This window comes from Pristiophorus japonicus, chromosome 31 (assembly GCF_044704955.1).
Source record: "Pristiophorus japonicus isolate sPriJap1 chromosome 31, sPriJap1.hap1, whole genome shotgun sequence".
Lineage (NCBI taxonomy): Eukaryota > Metazoa > Chordata > Chondrichthyes > Pristiophoridae > Pristiophorus > Pristiophorus japonicus.
Window position 1 is genome coordinate 5,944,200 of NC_092007.1, and position 22,590 is coordinate 5,966,789.

The following is a 22,590-nucleotide window of genomic DNA, read 5'->3' on the forward strand; positions in this document are numbered from 1 at the left end:
GAGGGGTGGATTGTCGGAGGAGGAGGGGTGGATTGTTGGGGGGAGGGGTGGATTGTCGGAGGGGGAGGGGTGGATTGTCGGGGGGAGGGGTGGATTGTCGGGGGGAGGGGTGGATTGTCGGGGGAGGGGTGGATTGTCGGGGGAGGGGTGGATTGTCGGAGGGGGAGGGGTGGATTGTCGGAGGGGGAGGGGTGGATTGTCGGAGGGGGAGGGGTGGATTGTCGGGGGAGGGGTGGATTGTCGGGGGGGAGGGGGGGATTGTCGGGGGAGGGGTGGATTGTCGGGGGGAGGGGGTGGATTGTCGGAGGAGGAGGGGTGGATTGTCGGGGGGAGGGGTGGATTGTCGGAGGGGGGGAGGGGGAGGGGTGGAGGGGTGGATTGTCGGAGGGGGAGGGGTGGATTGTCGGGGGGAGGGGTGGATTGTCGGGGGGGAGGGGTGGATTGTCGGAGGGGGAGGGGTGGATTGTCGGAGGGGGAGGGGTGGATTGTCGGGGGGGAGGGGTGGATTGTCGGGGGGGGAGGGGTGGATTGTCGGAGGGGGAGGGGTGGATTGTTGGAGGGGGAGGGGTGGATTGTCGGGGGGGAGGGGTGGATTGTCGGGGGGGAGGGGTGGATTGTCGGAGGGGGAGGGGTGGATTGTCGGGGGAGGGTTGGATTCTCGGAGGGGGAGGGGTGGATTGTCGGGGAGGGAGGGGGGATTGTCGGAGGGGGAGGGGTGGATTGTCGGAGGGGGAGGGGTGGATTGTCGGGGAGGGAGGGGGATTGTCGGAGGGGGAGGGGTGGATTGTCGGGGGGGGAGGGGTGGATTGTCGAGGGGGAGGGGTGGATTGTCGGGGGGGAGGGGGGATTGTCGGGGGAGGGGTGGATTGTCGGAGGGGGAGGGGTGGATTGTCGGAGGGGGAGGGGTGGATTGTCGGAGGGGGAGGGGTGGATTGTCGGGGGAGGGGGGATTGTCGGGGAGGGAGGGGTGGATTGTCGGAGGGGGAGGGGTGGATTGTCGGGGGAGGGGGGATTGTCGGGGGAGGGGTGGATTGTCGGAGGGGGAGGGGTGGATTGTCGGATGGGGAGGGGTGGATTGTCGGGGGGGAGGGGTGGATTGTCGGAGGGGGAGGGGTGGATTGTCGGGGAGGGAGGGGGGATTGTCGGAGGGGGAGGGGTGGATTGTCGGGGGAGGGGTGGATTGTCGGAGGGGGAGGGGTGGATTGTCGGAGGGGGAGGGGTGGATTGTCGGAGAGGGAGGGTGGGGAGGGGTGGATTGTCGGGGGAGGGGTGGATTGTCGGGGGAGGGGTGGATTGTCGGGGGGGAGGGGTGGATTGTCCGGATGGGGAGGGGTGGATTGTCGGAGGAGGAGGGGTGGATTGTCGGGGGGGAGGGGTGGATTGTCGGGGGGGAGGGGTGGATTGTCGGAGGGGGAGGGGTGGATTGTCGGAGGGGGAGGGGTGGATTGTCGGAGGGGGAGGGGTGGATTGTCGGGGAGGGAGGGGTGGATTGTCGGGGGAGGGGTGGATTGTCGGAGGGGGAGGGGTGGATTGTCGGGGGGGAGGGGTGGATTGTCGGGGAGGGAGGGGGATTGTCGGAGGGGGAGGGGTGGATTGTCGGAGGGGGGAGGGGTGGATTGTCGGGGGAGGGAGGGGGGATTGTCGGAGGGGGAGGGGTGGATTGTCGGGGGAGGGGTGGATTGTCGGAGGGGGAGGGGTGGATTGTCGGAGGGGGAGGGGTGGATTGTCGGAGAGGGAGGGTGGGGAGGGGTGGATTGTCGGGGGAGGGGTGGATTGTCGGGGGAGGCGTGGATTGTCGGGGGGGAGGGGTGGATTGTCGGGGGAGGGAGGGGGGATTGTCGGATGGGGAGGGTGGATTGTCGGAGGAGGAGGGGTGGATTGTCGGGGGGAGGGGTGGATTGTCGGGGGAGGGGTGGATTGTCGGGGGAGGGGTGGATTGTCGGAGGGGGAGGGGTGGATTGTCGGAGGGGGAGGGGTGGATTGTCGGGGAGGGAGGGGGGATTGTCGGAGGGGAGGGGTGGATTGTCGGAGGGGGAGGGGGTGGATTGTCGGGGAGGGGAGGGGGGATTGTCGGAGGGGGAGGGGTGGATTGTCGGAGGGGGAGGGGTGGATTGTCGGGGGGGGAGGGGTGGATTGTCGGAGGGGGAGGGGTGGATTGTCGGAGGGGGAGGGGTGGATTGTCTGGGAGGGAGGGGGGATTGTCGGAGGGGGAGGGGTGGATTGTCGGGGGGGAGGGGTGGATTGTCGGAGGGGGAGGGGTGGATTGTCGAGGGGGAGGGGTGGATTGTCGGGGGGGAGGGGTGGATTGTCGGAGGGGGAGGGGTGGATTGTCGGAGGGGGAGGGGTGGATTGTCGGATGGGGAGGGGTGGATTGTCGGGGGAGGGGTGGATTGTCGGGGGAGGGGTGGATTGTCGGGGAGGGAGGGGGGATTGTCGGATGGGGAGGGGTGGATTGTCGGAGGGGCAGGGGTGGATTGTCGGGGAGGGAGGGGTGGATTGTCGGAGGGGGAGGGGTGGATTGTCGGAGGGGGAGGGGTGGATTGTCGGGGGAGGGGGGATTGTCGGGGGAGGGGTGGATTGTCGGAGGGGGAGGGGTGGATTGTCGGATGGGGAGGGGTGGATTGTCAGAGAGGGAGGGTGGGGAGGGGTGGATTGTCGGGGGGAGGGGTGGATTGTCGGGGGAGGGGTGGATTGTCGGAGGGGGAGGGGTGGATTGTCGGAGGGGGAGGGGTGGATTGTCGGGGGAGGGGGGATTGTCGGGGGAGGGGTGGATTGTCGGAGGGGGAGGGGTGGATTGTCGGAGGGGGAGGGGTGGATTGTCGGAGAGGGAGGGTGGGGAGGGGTGGATTGTCGGGGGAGGGGTGGATTGTCGGGGGAGGGGTGGATTGTCGGGGGAGGGGTGGATTGTCGGAGGGGAGGGGTGGATTGTCGGATGGGGAGGGGTGGATTGTCGGAGGGGGAGGGGTGGATTGTCGGATGGGGAGGGGTGGATTGTCGGAGGGGGAGGGGTGGATTGTCGGATGGGGAGGGGTGGATTGTCGGGGGAGGGGTGGATTGTCGGGGGAGGGGTGGATTGTCGGGGAGGGAGGGGGGATTGTCGGGGAGGGAGGGGTGGATTGTCGGATGGGGAGGGGTGGATTGTCGGAGGGGGAGGGGTGGATTGTCGGAGGGGGAGGGGTGGATTGTCGGAGGGGGAGGGGTGGATTGTCGGGGAGGGAGGGGGGATTGTCGGGGAGGGAGGGGTGGATTGTCGGATGGGGAGGGGTGGATTGTCGGATGGGGAGGGGTGGATTGTCGGGGAGGGAGGGGGGATTGTCGGGGGGAGGGGTGGATTGTCGGGGGAGGGGTGGATTGTCGGATGGGGAGGGGTGGATTGTCGGGGGGAGGGGTGGATTGTCGGGGGAGGGGTGGATTGTCGGGGGGAGGGGTGGATTGTCGGATGGGGAGGGGTGGATTGTCGGGGGGAGGGGTGGATTGTCGGGGGAGGGGTGGATTGTCGGGGGGAGGGGTGGATTGTCGGAGGGGGAGGGGTGGATTGTCGGGGGGAGGGGTGGATTGTCGGGGGGAGGGGTGGATTGTCGGGGGAGGGGTGGATTGTCGGAGGGGGAGGGGTGGATTGTCGGGGGGAGGGGTGGATTGTCGGGGGGAGGGGTGGATTGTCGGGGGGAGGGGTGGATTGTCGGGGGAGGGGTGGATTGTCGGGGGAGGGTGGATTGTCGGGGGGAGGGGTGGATTGTCGGGGGGAGGGGTGGATTGTCGGGGGGAGGGGTGGATTGTCGGGGGGAGGGGTGGATTGTCGGGGGGAGGGGTGGATTGTCGGGGGGAGGGGTGGATTGTCGGGGGAGGGGTGGATTGTCGGGGGAGGGTGGATTGTCGGAGGGGGAGGGGTGGATTGTCGGGGGAGGGGTGGATTGTCGGGGGAGGGGTGGATTGTCGGAGGGGGAGGGGTGGATTGTCGGAGGGGGAGGGGTTGATTGTCGGAGGGGGAGGGGTGCATTGTCGGAGGGGGAGGGGTGGATTGTCGGAGGGGGAGGGGTGCATTGTCGGAGGGGGAGGGGTGGATTGTCGGGGGAGGGTGGATTGTCGGAGGGGGAGGGGTGGATTGTCGGGGGAGGGTGGATTGTCGGAGGGGGAGGGGTGGATTGTCGGGGAGGGAGGGGTGGATTGTCGGGGAGGGAGGGGTGGATTGTCGGGGAGGGAGGGGGGATTGTCGGAGGGGGAGGGGTGGATTGTCGGGGAGGGAGGGGTGGATTGTCGGGGAGGGAGGGGGGATTGTCGGAGGGGGAGGGGTGGATTGTCGGGGGAGGGGTGGATTGTCGGAGGGGGAGGGGTGGATTGTCGGAGGGGGAGGGGTGGATTGTCGGGGGAGGGGTGGATTGTCGGAGGGGGAGGGGTGGATTGTCGGAGAGGGAGGGTGGGGAGGGGTGGATTGTCGGGGAGGGAGGGGTGGATTGTCGGGGAGGGAGGGGTGGATTGTCGGGGGAGTTGGAGGGGTGGAGGGGCTCTGAGTTTCAATGAGGGCTCGGAGGAGATGAGTGAGTGTCGCGATCGCTCTCGGGGACGTGAGAGTCTGGTTGGCCCGTGGAATAGCAAGTTCTCCCGCCCGGACTTTGTGGCAAAGCCTCTCGCTCATTCCCTCGTGCGTTTGTACCCGGCACTTGCCCCCCCCCCCACCCGCCACACACCCCCGGAGGTGCTCCCCGCTGGAATCCGCGATGCCCCCAGCCGCTCTGACCATCAGCCCCAGGCGTACTCACGATGAACCACTCCACCATGACGTTGCTGCGGGGGCCGGTGATGGTGTGGGTGCAAGGGATCCTCACCGGACTTCCCACCTCCGATTCCAGCCGCTCGGGAACCGACACTTCCACCGACCCTGCCGTGCCTGTCCGGGAAAGTCAACGGGAGAGAGGTTAGCGTCCGAGCTACTGCCCCGCAACAACTACCTGAATTTATATAGCGCCTTTAACGTCGGGAAGGGTCCCAGGGCACTTCGAAACATAGAAAATAGGTGCAGGAGTAGGCCATTCGGCCCTTCTAGCCTGCACCGCCGTTCAATGAGTTCATGGCTGAACATGCAACTTCAGTACCCCATTCCTGCTTTCTCTCCATACCCCTTGATCCCCCTAGTAGTAAGGACTACATCTCACTCCTTTTGTGTGGTAGAGAATTCCACAGGTTCACCACTCTCTGGGTGAAGAAGTTTCTCCTCATCTCGGTCCTAAATGGCTTACCCCTTATCCTTAGACTGTGTCCTCTGGTTCTGGACTTCCCCAACATTGGGAACATTCTTCCTGCATCTAACCTGTCTAACCCGTCAGAATTTTAAACGTTTCTATGAGGTCCCCTCTCATTCTTCTGAACTCCAGTGAATACAAGCCCAGTTCATCCAGTCTTTCTTGATAGGTCAGTCCCGCCATCCCGGGAATCAGTCTGGTGAACCTTCGCTGCACTCCCTCAATAGCAAGAATGTCCTTCCTCAGGTTCGGAGACCAAAACTGTACACAATACTCCAGGTGTGGCCTCACCAAGGCCATGTACAACTGTAGCAACACCTCCCTGCCCCTGTACTCAAATCTCCTCGCTATGAAGGCCAACATGCCATTTGCTTTCTTAACCGCCTGCTGTACCTGCATGCCAACCTTCAATGACTGATGAACCATGACACCCAGGTCTCTTTGCACCTCCCCTTTTCCTAATCTGTCACCATTCAGATAATAGTCTGTCTCTCTGTTTTTACCACCAAAGTGGATAACCTCACATTTATCCACATTATACTTCATCTGCCACGCATTTGCCCACTCACCTAACCTATCCAAGTCGCTCTGCAGCCTCACAGCATCCTCCTCGCAGCTCACACTGCCACCCAACTTAGTGTCATCCGCAAATTTGGAGATACTACATTTAATCCCCTCGTCTAAATCATTAATGTACAGTGTAAACAGCTGGGGCCCCAGCACAGAACCCTGCGGTACCCCACTAGTCACTGCCTGCCATTCTGAAAAGTCCCCATTTACTCCTACTCTTTGCTTCCTGTCTGACAACCAGTTCTCAATCCACGTCAGCACACTACCCCCAATCCCATGTGCTTTAACTTTGCACATTAATCTCTTGTGTGGGACCTTGTCGAAAGCCTTCTGAAAGTCCAGATATACCACATCAAATGGTTCTCCCTTGTCCACTCTGCTGGAAACATCCTCAAAAAATTCCAGAAGATTTGTCAAGCATGATTTCCCTTTCACAAATCCATGCTGACTTGGACCTATCATGTCACCTCTTTCCAAATGCGCTGCTATGACATCCTTAATAATTGATTCCATCATTTTACCCACTACTGAGGTCAGGCTGACCGGTCTATAATTCCCTGTTTTCTCTCTCCCTCCTTTTTTAAAAAGTGGGGTTACATTGGCTACCCTAAACTAGATAGGAACTGATCCAGAGTCAATGGAATGTTGGAAAATGACTGTCAATGCATCCACTATTTCCAAGGCCACCTCCTTAAGTACTCTGGGATGCAGTCCATCAGGCCCTGGGGATTTATCGGCCTTCAATCCCATTAATTTCCCCAACACATTTCCCGACTAATAAGGATTTCCCTCAGTTCCTCCTCCTTACTGGACCCTCTGACCCCTTTTATATCCGGAATGTTGTTAGTGTCCTCCTTTGTGAATACTGAACCAAAGTACTTGTTCAATTGGTCTGCCATTTCTTTGTCCCCCGTTATGACTTCCCCTGATTCTGACTGTAGGGGACCTACATTTGTCTTCACTAACCTTTTTCTCTTTACATATCTATAGAAACTTTTGCAGTCCGTCTTAATGTTCCCTGCAAGCTTCTTCTCATACTCTATTTTCCCTGCTCTAATCAAACCCTTTGTCCTCCTCTGCTGAGTTCTAAATTTCTCCCAGTCTCCGGGTTCGCTGCTATTTCTGGCCAATTTGTATGCCACTTCCTTGGCTTTAATACTATCCCTGATTTCCCTTGATAGCCACGGTTGACCCACCTTCCCTTTTTTATTTTTACGCCAGACAGGAATGTACAATTGTTGTAATTCATCCATGCGGTCTCTAAATGTCTGCCATTGCCCATCCACAGTCAACCCCTTCAGTATCATTCACCAATCTATCCTAGCCAATTCACGCCTCATACCTTCAAAGTTACCCTTCTTTAAGTTCTGGACCATGGTCTCTGAATTAACTGTTTCATTCTCCATCCCAATGCAGAATTCCACCATATTATGGTCACTCTTCCCCAAGGGGCCTCGCACAATGAGATTGCTAATTAATCCTCTCTCATTACACCACACCCAGTCTAAGATGGCCTCCCCCCTAGTTGGTTCCTCGACATATTGGTCTAGAAAACCATCCCTTATGCACTCCAGGAAATCCTCCTCCACCGTATTGCTTCCAGTTTGGTTAGCCCAATCTATGTGCATATTAAAGTCACCCATTATAACTGCTGCACCCTTATTGCATGCACCCCTAATTTCCTGTTTGATGCCCTCCCCAACATCACTGCTACTATTTGGAGGTCTGTACACAAGTCCCACTAACGTTTTTTGCCCTTTGGTGTTCTGCAGCTCTACCCATATAGATTCCACATCATTCAAGCTAATGTCATTCCTAACTATTCTATTAATCTCCTCTTTAACCAGCAATGCTGCCCCACCTCCTTTTCCTTTTATTCTATCCTTCCTGAATGTTGAATACCCCTGGATGTTGAGTTCCCAGCCCTGATCATCCTGGAGCCACGTCACCGTAATCTCAATCACATCATATTTGTTAACATCTATTTGCACAGTTAATTCATCCACCTTATTACGGATACTCCTTGCATTAAGACACAAAGCCTTCAGGCTTGTTTTTTTAACACCCTTTGTCCTTTTAGAATTTTGTTGTACAGTGGCCCTTTTTGTTCTTTGTCTTGCGTTTCTCTGCCCTCCACTTTTTCTCATCTCCTTTCTGTTTTTTGCTTTTATCTCTTTTTTGTTTCCCTCTGTCTCCCTCCATTGGTTCCCATCCCCCTGCCATATTAGTTTAACTCCTCCCCAACAGTACTAGCAAACACTCCCCTTCGGACATTGGTTCCGGTCCTGCCCTTCACAGATTGTTGTAAGACCAAACAAATATGATTGACTCCGAGTCGCTTGAGAAGAAATTAGCGCAGGTTGGTCAATGAGGTCGGTTTTAAGGAGCGTCTTGAAGGAGGAGAGAGAGGTTTAGAGAGGCGGAGAGGTTTAGGGAGGGAGTTCCAGAGCTTGGGGCCCAGGCAACAGAAGGCACGGCCACCGATGGTGGAGCGATTATAATCAGGGATGGTCAAGAGGGCAGAATTAGAGGAGGGCAGAGATCTTGGGGGGTTCTGGGCTGGAGGAGGTTACAGAGATAGGGAGGGGTGAGGGCCATGGAAGGATTTGTAAACAAGGATGAGAATTTTGAAATCGAGGCGTTGTGTAACCGGGAGCAAATGTAGGTCAGTGAGCACAGGGGGTGATGGGTGAGTGGGACTCGGTGCGAGTTAGGACACGGGGGCAGTGAGCACAGGGGGTGATGGGTGAGCGGGACTCGGTGCGAGTTAGGACACGGGACAGTGAGCACAGGGAGTGATGGGTGAGCAGAACTCGGTACGAGTTCGGACACGGACAGTGAGCACAGGGGATGATGGGTGAGTGGGACTCGGTGCGAGTTAGGATACGGGGCAGCCGAGAGTGTGTGTGAGTGAGTGAGTGAGTGTGAGAGTGTGAGTGTGAGAGTGTGTGAGTGTGTGTGTGAGTGTGTGTGTGTGTATGAGTGTGTGTGTGAGTGTGTGTGTGTGTGTGAGTGTGTTTGTGTGTGAGTGTGTGTGTGTGTATGTGTGTGTGTGTGTGTGTGAGTGTGTTTGTGTGTATGAGTGTGAGTGTGTTTGTGTGTGAGTGCGTGTGTTTGAGTGTGTGTGTGTGTGTGTGTGTGTGTATGTGTGCGTGTGTGAGAGTGTGAGTGTGTTTGTGTGTGAGTGCGTGTGTTTGAGTGTGTGTGTGTGTGTGTGTATGTGTGCGTGTGTGAGAGTGTGAGTGTGTTTGTGTGTGAGTGCGTGTGAGTGTGTGTGTGAGTGACAGACAGATGCACATGTACAAACCCTCATGCATAAACATTTTAGCTGATGCTGCCCGGGTGAGTTATAATGCACGCTCCGTCTAAATCACACTTGATCATAAACACTAACTGTGCCCCAGAGCAGAGACAGAGAAGATCAGACACAAACAGCACGGCGTCTGTCGAGTGGCTGAGAGGCAGAAAGTGAGATGAAAGCTTTGAGTGCCGGAGAGGCCTGTCGAACACCCTCTGATCTTGCCGCTCCCCACACCTCCCCCACTCTCCCCAGGCACCAAATCCGTTGTTTGAAGTCGAGCTCTGTTTTACTTAACGAGCTCGGAGTTGCCGAGCTGATTTTCTGAGGGAGCATTGCATCCTGTTTCATCTCGACATGAAGAGAGGGCGGCAGGGGGTGCATCACTCTGGGCTACAGAGAATAAAACTCACCTCGGTGTTCATTCATTTCTGTCTCGCGATCACCGCCCCAGCCACACCCCTCCCCCCCCATACCCTGCCACGCCCTGTCCCACCTGGGAGCGGGCAATCCGTGGCCTGCCATCCCTCCCTCCCTCCCTCCGAGCCGCCGTTCATGCACGGTCGGGACTGGGCAGAGAACATCTAGCTGTTCGGCTACGTGAAGCATCGCGGAAACCCCCCCCCCCCCCCCCACACCCTCAATCGGCTTCCGAACCGGGGATGAGGGATCAGGAGATAGCAGTCGGGATTAGATGTGGATTGCAGGATTCAGGAGTGGGGGGGGAGGAGATGGAAGCAGGAATGAGGAGAGGGACTCAGGGATAGGGACTGGGGAAATCAGGGATCAGGATTGGGAAATCATGGATCGGAACTGGGGAAATCAGGGATCGGGACTGGGGAAATCAGGGATCGGGATTGGGAAATCCGGGATTGGGACTGAGGAAATCAGGGATCGGGACTGGGGAAATTGGGGATCAGGATTGGGAAATCAGGGATCCGGACTCGGGAAATCGGGGATCGGGATTGGGAAATCAGGGATCGGGACTGAGGAAATCAGGGATCAGGTAATCAGGGATCGGGACTGGGGAAATCAGGGATCGGGATGAGGAAATTAGAGATCGGGATTGGGAAATCAGAGATCAGGACTGAGGAAATCAGAGATCAGGACTGGGATAATCAGAGCTCGGGACCGGGGAAATCAGGGATCGGGACTGAGGAAATCAAGGATCGGGACAAAGGAAATCAGGAATGGGGAATGGGGAAATCAGGGATCGGGACTGAGGAAATCAAGGATCGGGACAAAAGAAATCAGGAATGGGGAATGGGGAAATCAGGGATCGGGACTGAGGAAATCAGGGATCGGGACTGGGGAAATCAGGGATCGGGACTGAGGAAATCAGGGATCGGGACCGAGGAAATCAGGGATCAGTACTGGGGAAATCACATATCAGGACTGGGGAAATCAGGAATCAGGACTGAGGAAATCAGGGATTGGGACTGGGGAAATCAGAGATCAGGACTGGGATAATCAGAGCTTGGGACCGGGGAAATCAGGGATCAGGACTGGGATAATCAGAGCTCGGGACCGGGGAAATCAGGGATCGGGACTGGGGAAATCAGGGATCAGGGAGAGGAATTAGATGGTGGATTGCAGGGTTCAGGACGGGGGAGGGATCAGGGGACAGGAAAGGGAAGGTCGGTCGGTCAGCGGCCCCGAGAGGTTTCGAGCTCCCTCTATCCCCCAAGGGCCGAGAGTTGCTGGGAGGGCCAGATAGGGCTGGAATGGGACATGTCGGCCCGTGTGTTTTATTCCATCAGCATGTGTGTGTGTGTGTGTCTGTCTCACTGTGTCTGTCTCCGTCTCACTGTGTGTGTGTGTGTGTGTGTCTGTCTGTCTCTCAGTGTCTGTCTCCGTCTCACTGTGTGTGTGTGTGTGTGTCTGTCTATCTGTCTGTCTCTCAGTGTCTGTCTCCGTCTCACTGTGTGTGTGTGTGTGTCTGCCTGTCTGTCTCTCAGTGTCTGTCTCCATCTCACTGTGTGTGTGTGTGTGTGTCTGCCTGTCTGTCTCTCAGTGTCTATCTCTGTCTCACTGTGTGTGTGTGTGTGTATGTGTGCCTGCCTGTCTGTCTCTCGGTGTCTCTCTCTGTCTCACTGTGTGTGTGTGTGTGTGTGTCTCACTGTGTGTGTGTGTGTGTGTGTGTGTGTGTGTGTGTCTGCCTGTCTGTCTCTCGGTGTCTATCTCTGTCTCACTGTGTGTGCGTGTGTGTGTGTCTCTCAGTGTCTGTCTCTGTCTCTGTCTCACTGTGTGTGTCTCTCTGTCTCGGTGTCTGTCTCTGTCTCACTGTGTGTGTGTGTGTGTGTGTGTGTGTGTGTGTCTCTCAGTGTCTGTCTCTGTCTGTCTGTGTGTGTGTGTCTCTCAGTGTCTGTCTCTGTCTGTTCTGTGTGTGTGTCTCTCAGTGTCTGTCTCTGTCTGTGTGTGTGTGTCTCTGTGTCTGTCTCTGTCTGTGTGTGTGTCTCTGTCTCTCACTGTGTGTGTGTCTCTCTGCCTCTGTCTGTGTGTGGCCTGTGTGTGTGTGTCTCTGTCTCTGTCTCACTGTGTGTGTGTCTCTGTCTCTGTCTGTGTGTGTGTGTGTATGTCTGTCTCTCAGTGTCTGTCTCTGTCTCATTGTGTATGTGTGTGTCTCTTAGTGTCTGTCTCTGTCTCTGTCTCACTGTGTGTCTCTCTCTGTCTCTGTCTGTGTGTGTGTGTCTCTCTGTCTCTGTCTCTGTCTCACTGTGTGTGTGTCTCAGTCTCTGTCTGTGTGTGGCCTGTGTGTACATATATATATATATATACAGTATATGTACGTAGCACAGTTTGGAGATCTCACACACTCCACCTCCCGCTCTGCCTCCCCTCCCCTCCCCACCTGCTCTGTGCAGGACCTGGTGTTCCATTTATAAGTCAATCCGTGCGCCCGTCCTCCCCAGCTGCTGTTCAGTCTGTGCCTTCATTCTGTGCCTGACCCAGCCTGTCAATCTCGCCCCAACCCCCCGCCACACACACACACACACAGGCCTGCCCGAAAATAAACAGATTTCACAGCGACAGACCCGCACTCCATGTGGTCAAGTCAACACGGCCCTCTGACAGAGAGCAGGCTCACTCACCAACATCTGACGTCCCACATCGCAAACCTTTCTTTCAAAGTCGAGCAGCCCAGAGCCTTTCAACTCCTGCAATCATCCATTGACAAGGATGATAAGAACATAAGAAATAGGAGCAGGAGTCGGCCATTCGGCCCCTCGAGCCTGCTCCACCATTCAACACGATCATGGCTGATCCGATCATGGACTCAGCTCCACTTCCCCGCCCGCTCCCCATAACCCTTCACTCCCTTATCGCTCAAAAATCTGTCTCTCTCCACCTTAAATATATTCAATGACCCAGCCTCCACAGCTCTCTGGGGCAGCGAATTCCACAGATTTACAACCCTCTGAGAGAAGAAATTCCTCCTCATCTCAGTTTTAAATGGGCGGCCCCTTAGTCTAAGATCATGCCCTCTAGTTCTAGTCTCCTCCATCAATGGAAACATCCTCTCTGCATCCACCTTGTCGAGCCCCCTCATAATCTGATACGTTTCGATAAGATCACCTCTCATTCTTCTGAATTCCAATGAGTAGAGGCCCAACCTCCTCAACCTTTCCTCATAAGTCAACCCCCTCATCCCCGGAATCAACCGAGTGAACCTTCTCTGAACTGCCTCCAAAGCAAGTGTATCCTTTCGTAAATACGGAGACCAAAACTGCACGCAGTACTCCAGGTGTGGCCTCACCAATACCCTGTATAACTGTAGCAAGACTTCCCTGCTTTTATATTCCAACCCCCTTTGCAATAAAGGCCAAGATACCATTTGCCTTCCTGATTCCAGAAGTGAGAGGTTATACCCCTCAGGAAACACTGAACAGTCCGGGGCACATTTCTCTAGATAGGAGACAGCTGAGGGACGTTCCAATAGAAATCTTTAAGACAATGAGAGAGAGGGGAGATGTAGAGAGAATTTTCCCACTTGTGAGGAAGAGCATAACGAGAGGCCATCAATATAAGATCGTCAGCAAGAAACCCAATGGGGAATTCAGGAGAAACTTCTTTACCCAGAGAGGGGTGAGAATGTGGAACTCGCTGCCACAGGGAGGGGTTGAGGTGAATTCCAGATTTACAAGGATGGTTCCACGGCTGAGGGACTTCAGCCACAAGGTTCGGTTGGAGAAGCTGGGTACTTGTTCTCCTCGGAGCGAAGGAGGTTGAGGGGAGATTTGATAGAGGTGTACAGGATTATGTCGGGATTGGACAAGGCAGACAGAGAAAGGCTGTCCCCATTAGCTGATGGTACAAGGACTGGGGGACACAGATTGAAGGTTTTGGGCAAGAGATACAGGGGGGATGTGAGGGTGAACCTCTTTACGCAGCGAGTGGCAATGACCTGGAGCTCGCTGCCGATGAGGATGGTGGAAGCAGAGACAATCAACGATTTCAAAAGGAAATTGGGTAGGCACTGGAGGGAAATAAACCTGGAGGCTACGGGGATAGAACGGGGGAATGGGACTGACTGGGAGTGCTCGACAGAGAGCTGGCATGGAATCGATGGGCCGAATGGCCTCCTTCTGTGTCGTAACGACTCTATCAAGAGCAGATCACATTTAAGGGGAAGCTGGATAAACACACGAGGGAGAAAGGAATGGAGGATATGGTGTTGGGGCGAGATGGAGACTGAAGAGGGGAGGGAGGGGAGGGGTGGGAGGCTGGTGTGGAACATAAACCACGGCACGGAGCGCTGGGGCCCAATGTCCTGTTCCTGTGCTGGACACTCGATGGAATTCTGTGCTTCATCAAACTTTCCCTTCGTCTCCTTCCCTCAGTACTGCCCCTCCGACAGTGCAGCACTCCCTCAGTACTGCCCCTCCGACAGTGCGGAGCTCCCTCAGTACTGCCCCTCTGACAGTGCGGCGCTCCCTCAGTACTGCCCCTCTGACAGTGCGGCGCTCCCTCAGTACTGCCCCTCCGACAGTGCAGCACTCCCTCAGTACTGCCCCTCCGACAGTGCAGCACTCCCTCAGTACTGCCCCTCCGACAGTGCGGCGCTCCCTCAGTACTGCCCCTCTGACAGTGCGGCACTCCCCCAGTACTGCCCCTCCGACAGTGCGGCACTCCCCCAGTACTGCCCCTCCGACAGTGCGGCACTCCCTCAGTACTGCCCATCTGACAGTGCGGTGCTCCCTCAGTACTGCCCCTCCGACAGTGCGGCACTCCCCCAGTACTGCCCCTCCGACAGTGCGGCGCTCCCTCAGTACTGGCACTGGGAGTGTCAGCCGAGACTTAAATGCTCAAGCCCCTGGAGTGGGACATGAACCCACAACCTCGTGACTGAGGGGCGAGTGTGCTGCCCACTGAGCCACAGCCAGGTCGCTCTCCCCTCCCTCGGTCACCAGTTGCTGTGGTGACCCTCGGGATGCGGGGGCTCGCTGGGCCCAGACAGAATAACGAATCGGCGACAGGGGGCCTGGGGGGGGGGGGCGTGAGGGGGGGGCGACCAGACAGTAATCGGACAGGGGGCTCTCGGGAGACGGAGTTGGGGGAGGGTGGGGAGAGGGAGCCGAGACACAAGTCCCCTTGACATGAGTAAAAGTGCGTGGCCCTTTGAAGATAGCGAGGGGCAAATCGCACAGATGACCCAGCCCTGCTGACCGCTGTGATGCTCAGTGGAGCAGAGAGCGAGAGAGAGAGATGCCCGAGCGAGGCAGTGGATCATTTACCGACTCGCTGCTGTGCTAATTACGCTGTTCCACACACTGCTGCTTACAGTAGCCAGCCGGAGATCCTGCCCAGCCTCGCTGTTTAACACCGCTCGCTAAACGTACACAAACACAGCGGGGTCAGGGAACGATCGAACAACCTCGCTTCGAAGTGCAGCAGGGGCATTCTCCCCAAGTCCCCGGGGCCCGTATTTATCCCTCGATCATCGTCACTAACAAAAACAGGTGCTCTGGCTCATTATCACAGCGCTGTGTGGGAGCTTGCTGTGCGCAAATTGCCCACATAGCGACTACACTCCAAACAGCATTCCAATGGCTGCAAAAGCGCTTTGGTACGTCCGGCGGTCGGGAGAGCCGCTATATGAATGCAAGTCTGTCTGCCCCACCCGTGTCCTAACTCACACCGAGTCCCACTCACCCATCACCCCCTGTGCTCACTGCCCCGTGTCCTAACTCACACCGAGTCCCGCTCACCCATCACCCCCTGTGCTCACTGCCCCGTGTCCTAACTCACACCCAGTCCCACTCACCCATCACCCCCTGTGCTCACTGCCCCGTGTCCTAACTCACACCCAGTCCCACTCACCCATCACCCCCTGTGCTCACTGCCCCGTGTCCTAACTCACACCCAGTCCCACTCACCCATCACCCCCTGTGCCCCGTGTCCTAACTCACACCCAGTCCCACTCACCCATCACCCCCTGTGCTCACTGCCCCGTGTCCTAACTCACACCCAGTCCCACTCACCCATCACCCCCTGTGCTCACTGCCCCGTGTCCTAACTCACACCCAGTCCCACTCACCCATCACCCCCTGTGCCCCGTGTCCTAACTCACACCCAGTCCCACTCACCCATCACCCCCTGTGCTCACTGCCCCGTGTCCTAACTCACACCCAGTCCCGCTCACCCATCACCCCCTGTGCCCCGTGTCCTAACTCACACCCAGTCCCACTCACCCATCACCCCCTGTGCTCACTGCCCCGTGTCCTAACTCACACCCAGTCCCACTCACCCATCACCCCCTGTGTTCACTGACCTACATCGGCTCCCGGTTAATGAACACCTCGATTTCAAAATTCTCATCCTGGTGTACAAATCCCTCCATGACCATAGCCCCTCCCTATCTCTGTAACATCCTCCAGGCCCTGCACCCCTCCCTATCTCTGTAACCTCCTCCAACCCCTACACCCCTCCCTATCTCTGTAACCTCCTCCAGCCCCTACACCCCTCCCTATCTCTGTAACCTCCTCCAGCCCCTACTCACCTCCCTATCTCTGTAACCTCCTCCAGCCACTACACCCCTCCCTATCTCTGTAACATCCTCCAGGCCCTGCACCCCTCCCTATCTCTGTAACCTCCTCCAGCCCCTACTCACCTCCCTATCTCTGTAACCTCCTCCAGCCCCTACACCCCTCCCTTTCTCTGTAACCTCCTCCAGCCCCTACACTCCTCCATATCTCTCTAACCTCCTCCAGCCCCTACACCTCTCCCTATCTCTGTAACCTCCTCTAGCCCCTACACCTCTCCCTATCTCTGTAACCTCCTCCAGCCCCTACACCCCTCCCTATTTCTGTAACCTCCTCCAGCCCCTACACCCCTCCCTATCTCTGTAACCTCCTCCAGCCCCTACACCCCTCCCTATCTCTGTAACCTCCTCCAGCCCCTACACCCCTCCCTATTTCTGTAACCTCCTCCAGTCCCTACACCCCTCCCTATCTCTGTAACCTCCTCCAGCCCCTACAACCCTCCCTATCTCTGTAACCTCCTCCAGCCCCTACACCCCTCCCTATCTCTGTAACCTCCTCCAGCCCCTACTCCCCTCCCTATTTCTGTAACCTCCCCCAGCCCCTACACCCCTCCCTATCTCTGTAACCTCCTCCAGCCCCTACACCCCTCCCTATCTCTGTAACCTTCTCCAGCCCCTACACCCCTCCCTATCTCTCTAACCTCCTCCAGCCCCTACACCCCTCCCTATTTCTGTAACCTCCTCCAGCCCCTACACCCCTCCCTATTTCTGTAACCTCCTCCAGCCCCTACACCCCCCCGAGATCTCTGCCCTCCTCTAATTCTGCCCTCCTGACCATCCTTGATTATAATCGCTCCACCATCGGTGGCCGTGCCTTCTGTTGCCTGGGCCCCAAGCTCTGGAACTCCCTCCCTAAACCTCTCCGCCTCTCTCTCCTCCTTCAAGACCCTCCTTAAAACACCCCTCATTGACCCAGCTTTTGGTCACCTGCCCCCAATTTCTACTTGTGTGTCCTGTGGAGCGGCTTGGGGCGTTTCACGAGGTTGGAGGCACTGTATAAATATAAATTGTTGTTCTGTCTGTCTGTCTCTCCTTCTTTCTTTGTCGACGGCAGGGGTGGGGGGAGTGGGCCTGAGATAATTTTAAAGCTCTGCGCTCCTTGGAGACACGTCAACACGTGAAACAGCTGCGGCTGGATGAGGAAGACAGCCTTTCAGTCGGGCCCCGTTCCGAAAGATACACACCGTGGCTGATTGATGGGACAGCTTTGTGGGGCTGCTGCACATTCTTTCGTGGCCTGCCTGCATTTCCTTCGTAACTGGTGCCTTTTCAAACACACCCATACGTCGGGCAAATAATATTTATCTGTTGCAAGCAGGTGATCCCTCCCCGCACACCCCACCCCCCCCCCGCCCCCAGCAGTGTCTGCTCTGTGTTCCGGCTGGCCGCTTTCAAGCACGAAGCAACCTGCAAATTAAAGGTTTAAAATCGACACTCCTCCAGCCTTCCAGCGAGGATCAGGTTTCCGAATCCCAGTCCCGTTTCCCGGCGCCCCTTCTGAAGGCGTTGACTCATTGCCAGGCCCCAAGGCCCCAAGGCCTCAGGGGAGGTGAAATTAGGCCTCACTCCTTTGAGAGTTAACCCCAAGCGGGGAAGAGGGGGGGGTCGTTCTCAGCTTTTCTGGCCCCACTCAGCCAGATAGCAGGAGGATCAAATACTTCCTCGAAGCTCACCCACACTGTCCCTTCGTTGAGCACTGGTCGGGAGCAGCGGCTGATAGCGGCCAACAGGCCCCAGTTGTACGGTCAGCTGGACGCTGAGTGTCCGTGCACACGCACGCGTCCCCGTTTCCCCGTACAGGCACTCCCCGAGGAGTGTCAGACCAGGCTCAGTGGGCCGCCCACCTCTGAGTCAGGAGCGTGGTGGATCCGAGTCCCACTCCACGGCCTCGAGCGCAAAATCCAGGCCGATTCTCCCACTGCCTGTACTGAGGGAGCGCCGCACTGCGCTGTCGGAGGGGCGGTACTGAGGGAACGCCGCACTGTCGGAGGGGCAGTACTGAGGGAGCGCCGCACAGTCGGAGGGGCAGTACTGAGGGAGCTCCGCACTGCGCTGTCGGAGGGGCGGTACTGAGGGAGCGCCGCACTGTCGGAGGGGCAGTACTGAGGGAGCACCACACTGTCGGAGGGGCAGTACTGAGGGAGTGCGGCACTGTCGGAGGGGCAGTACTGAGGGAGCGCCACACTGTCGGAGGGGCAGTACTGAGGGAGTGCGGCACTGTCGGAGGGGCAGTACTGAGGGAGTGCGGCACTGTCGGAGGGGCAGTACTGAGGGAGTGCCGCACTGTCGGAGGGGCAGTACTGAGGGAGTGCGGCACTGTCGGAGGGGCAGTACTGAGGGAGTGCCGCACTGTCGGAGGGGCAGTACTGAGGGAGTGCCGCACTGTCGGAGGGGCAGTATTGAGGGAGTGCCGCACTGTCGGAGGTGCCGTATGTCGGATGAAATGTTAAACCGAGGCCCCGTCTGCTCTCTCAGGTGGATGTAAAAGATCCCACGGCCAGTATTTGGAAGAGCAGGGGGAGTTCGCCCCAGTGTCCTGGGGCAAAGATTTATCCCTCAATCAATGTCACTAAAACCGATGATCTGGACATTATCGCTTTGCTGTTCGTGGGAGCTTGCTGTGCACAAATTGGCTGCCGTGTTTCCCACAATACAACAGTGACTGCAGCGGCTCATTACCACCTACTCAAGGGACGACTAGGGATGGGCAATAGATGCCGGCCTTGTCAGTGACGCCCACATCCTGGGAATTAATAATAAATAGATGCGTGTACTTAAATGGCTGTGAAGCACGTTGGGACATATTCAGGTCGTGAATGGAGCTGTATAAATGAGAGTCTCTTCCGATCATCGAAGCTGACTCAATATTCAGCAGCATCACATGACACATTGCCGTAGTTACGGTGCAATTAGACATAAGTGAGTGATTGATCGAGGTTCTGTCCCATGACCATCAGAGCACTCAGCCTCTCACCCTGCGGTCCGAGCGCCCTTGGAGGGTCAATGAGGCAGCGGCAAGCTGTGTGTGGCTGGATCGTATGGAGCAGGAGGCTCCTAGCTTCTCCCCTGGCCTGCATTGCATTAGCTGCTGGTGTGGTCCGGGTGGGGGGGCGCGGCACGGGGGGTGGGGGGCTACAATCGGGTCGGGGCCCCCTGGGCCAGGAACAGGAGGGAGAGGGAGCGAAATCTTTCCCGGTCGCGGCGGAGTTTTCCCCGTTAGAAGGTGAGTGCGTGTTGCGACGCCCCATGCGTTCGAATAGCCAGCCGACTCTGACTGTCTGGGCTCAGCGGTGATGCCCCACGCATTCGAATAGCCAGCCGACTGTCACTGTCTGGGCACAGCTGTGATGCCCCACGCGTTCGAATAGCCGGCCGACTCTGACTGGGCTCAGCGGTGATGCCCTACAAGATTGAATAGCCAGCCGACTGTCACTGTCTGGGCACAGCTGTGATGCCCCGCAGTTTCGAGTAGCTGGCCGACTGTCACTGGGCAATGCTGTGATGCCCTGCAGGTTCAAATAGCCGGCTGACTGTCACTGTCTGGGCACGGCTGTGATGCCCCACAGGTTCGAACAGCTGGCTGACTGTCACTGTCTGGGCACGGCTGTGACGCCCCACAGGTTCGAATAGCCGGCTGACTGTCACTGTCTGGGCACGGCTGTGATGCCCTACAGGTTCGAATAGCCAGCCAACTGTCACTGTCTGGAAACACCTGTGATGCTCTATAGGTTCGAATAGCCAGTGACTGTCACTGTCTGGGCACGGCTGTGACGCCCCACAGGTTCGAATAGCCGGCTGACTGTCACTGTCTGGGCATGGCTGTGATGCCCTACAGGTTTGAAGAGCCGGCTGACTGTCACTGTCTGGGCAGGGCTGTGATGCCCTACAGGTTCGAATAGCCGGCTGACTGTCACTGTCTGGGCACGGCTGTGATGCCCTACAGGTTCGAAGAGCCGGCCAGCAGCCGCTGTGATCTCGACCGTGATGCCCGACTCAGCCAAATAGCTGGTCAGCAGTGACTGCCAGGGCGCGACTGCGAATCCTCGCACAGCAGAACAGCCGGCCGGCAGTCACGGCCCGGCCTCGATTGCGGTGCCCCTGCACAGCTCAAAAAGCCAGGTGACGCACTCGGTGATCCCCGCTGCGAGGCCCGACCCGGCCAAATAGCCGACCGTCCGTCACCGTCTGATCAGGACTGCGAGGCCTTGCGTGTTCGAACAGCCACTCGGCAGCCGCTGTCTGGGCTGGCACGTGAAGGAGTGGCCACTGAGGCTGATGTTCCGTGGGTGGGTGGGGGTGAGGGGGGAGCCCGATGGGACCATTACCCCCACCGCAAGAGTTAACGCCGTGTGCAGAGGAGGGGAGGCAGTGGGAGAGGGGAGGGGGGGCGTGCTCTGATCGAAGGACTGTCCCTTTAAACGAGTGGCGGGCAGGCGGGCAGTGGCAAAAGCCGCAAGGCACAGACAATTTGTGGAACAGCTGGACAGATGTTTGAGCATAACACCTGCAACTGTCGCCAAATCAGTTCCGTCCGCCCCCGGCCCTGGCCTCGCACCGTGCTGAATTCTGGGCCCTCTGCAGAGGGGGAGAGGGAGAGTGCGAGAGAGGGAGAGAGAGAGAGGGGGAGAGAGAGGGGAGAGAGAGAGAAGTGAGGGAGAGGAAGAGAGAGAGAGACGGAGAGAAGTGAGGGGAGAGAGAGGGAGAGGGACAAAGAGACAGAAAGAGGGAGAGATAGATGGAGAGAAGGGGAGAGAGATAGAGAGGGAGGGGGAGAAAGAGAGGAGAGGAAGACAGAGAGAGGGAGATATAGATGGAGAGAAGGGGAGAGGGGGAGACAGAAAGAGGGAGAGGGAGGGAGAGAGAGAGAAAGAGGAGAGGAGAGGGAAAAAGAGAGAGGGGGAGAAAGATGGAGAGTGCGGGGAGAGAGAGAGAGAAAGGAGAAAAATAGAGAGAGAGATGGAGAGAGACAGAGAGGAGGGGGAGAGAGGGGGTGGGAGAGAGAGAGAGGGGGGGAGGGAGAGAGAGGGGGGGAGAGAGAAGGGGAGAGGGAGAAAGAGAGGGGGGAGAGGGAGAGAGAGGAGGAGAGAGAGGGGGGAGAGAGAGAAGGGGGAGAGAGGAGGAGAGAGAGGGGGAGAGAAAGGGGGAGAGAGAAGGGGAGAGAGAAAAGGGGAGAGAGAAAAGGGGAGAGAGAAGGGGAGAGAGAAAAGGGGAGAGAGAAGGGGAAAGAGAGGGAGAGGGAGAGAGAGAAGGGGAGAGAAAGAGGGGGAGAGAGAGAAGGAGAGCGAGAGAGAGAAGGGGAGAGAGAAGGGGAGAGAGAAGAGAGGGAGAGAGAGAGAAGGGGAGAGAGAGGGGGGGACTGAGAAGGGGAGAGAGAGGGGGAGAGAGGGAGAAAGAGAGGGGGGAGAGGGAGAGAGAGGGGGGAGAGGGAGAGAGAGGGGGGAGAGAGAGAAGGGGGAGAGAGGAGGAGAGAGAGGGGGAGAGAAAAGGGGAGAGAGAAGGGGAGAGAGAAGGGGGGAGAGAGAAGGGGAGAGAGAGAAGGGGAGAGAGAAAAGGGGAGAGAGAAGAGAAAAGAGAGGGAGAGAGAGAAGGGGAGAGAAAGAGAGGGAGAGAAAGTGAGGGAGAGAGAGAAGGGGAAAGAGAGAGAGAGAGAGAGAGAAGGGGAGAGAGAGAGAGAGAGAAGGGGAGAGAGAAGGGGAGAGAGAAGGGAGAGAGAAGAGAGGGAGAGAGAGAAGGGGAGAGAGAAGGGTATAGAGAGGGAGAGAGAGGGGGGAGAGAGAAGGGGAGAGAGAAGGGGAGAGAGAAGGGTATAGAGAGGGAGAGAGAGGGGGGAGAGAAGAAGGGGAGAGAGAAGGGGAGAGAGAGGGGGAGAGGGGGGAGAGAGGAGGAGACAGGGGGGAGAGAGGGAGGGAGAGAGGGAGGGAGAGAGAGGGGGAGAGAGGGAGAGAGAAGGGAGAGAGAGGGGAAGTGAGGCGGAGAGAGAGTGGGAGAGACAGAGAAAGAGGGGGGAGAGAGGGAGAAAGAGAGGGGGAGAGAGAGGGGAGAGAGGGAGAGAGGAGAGTGGAGGGAGAGGAGAAAAAGGGGGAGAGAGGGAGAGAGAGGGGGAGAGAGGGAGAGAGAAGTGAAAGAGAGGGGGAGTGAGGGGGAGAGAGAAGGGGAGAGCGAGGAGAGGAGAAAGAGAGGGAGAAGGAGAAAGAGAGGGAGAAAGAGAGGGGGAGGAGAGGGGGAGAGAGAGGGGGGGAGAGAGAAGGGGAGACAGGGAGCGAGAGGGAGAGAGGAGAGAGAGAGAGCTAGAGGGGGGGACAAAGGGGAGAGAGAGAAAGATAGAGGAGGGACAGAGAGAGAGAGACAGGGAGAGAGGGAGAGAGAGGGAGAGAGAGAGGGAGAGAGAAGGGGAGAGAGAAGGGGAGGAGAAAGGGCAGAAGAGGGTGAGAGAGATAGAGGGG

The 22,590-nt window shown here is 57.6% G+C and overlaps 1 protein-coding gene across 3 annotated transcripts in view; it reads right to left on the reverse strand.

Moving 5' to 3' along the window:
• Nucleotides 1-22,590, reverse strand: part of LOC139240374 (basal cell adhesion molecule-like) — a 166,195-nt gene that overhangs the window by 54,734 nt on the left and 88,871 nt on the right. For all 3 annotated transcript variants that reach the window (XM_070868847.1, XM_070868845.1, XM_070868846.1), the window contains exon 2: nt 4,758-4,885. In XM_070868847.1, coding sequence (XP_070724948.1) covers nt 4,758-4,885 — 128 coding nt within the window. The remainder of the gene's footprint in view (nt 1-4,757; nt 4,886-22,590) is intronic.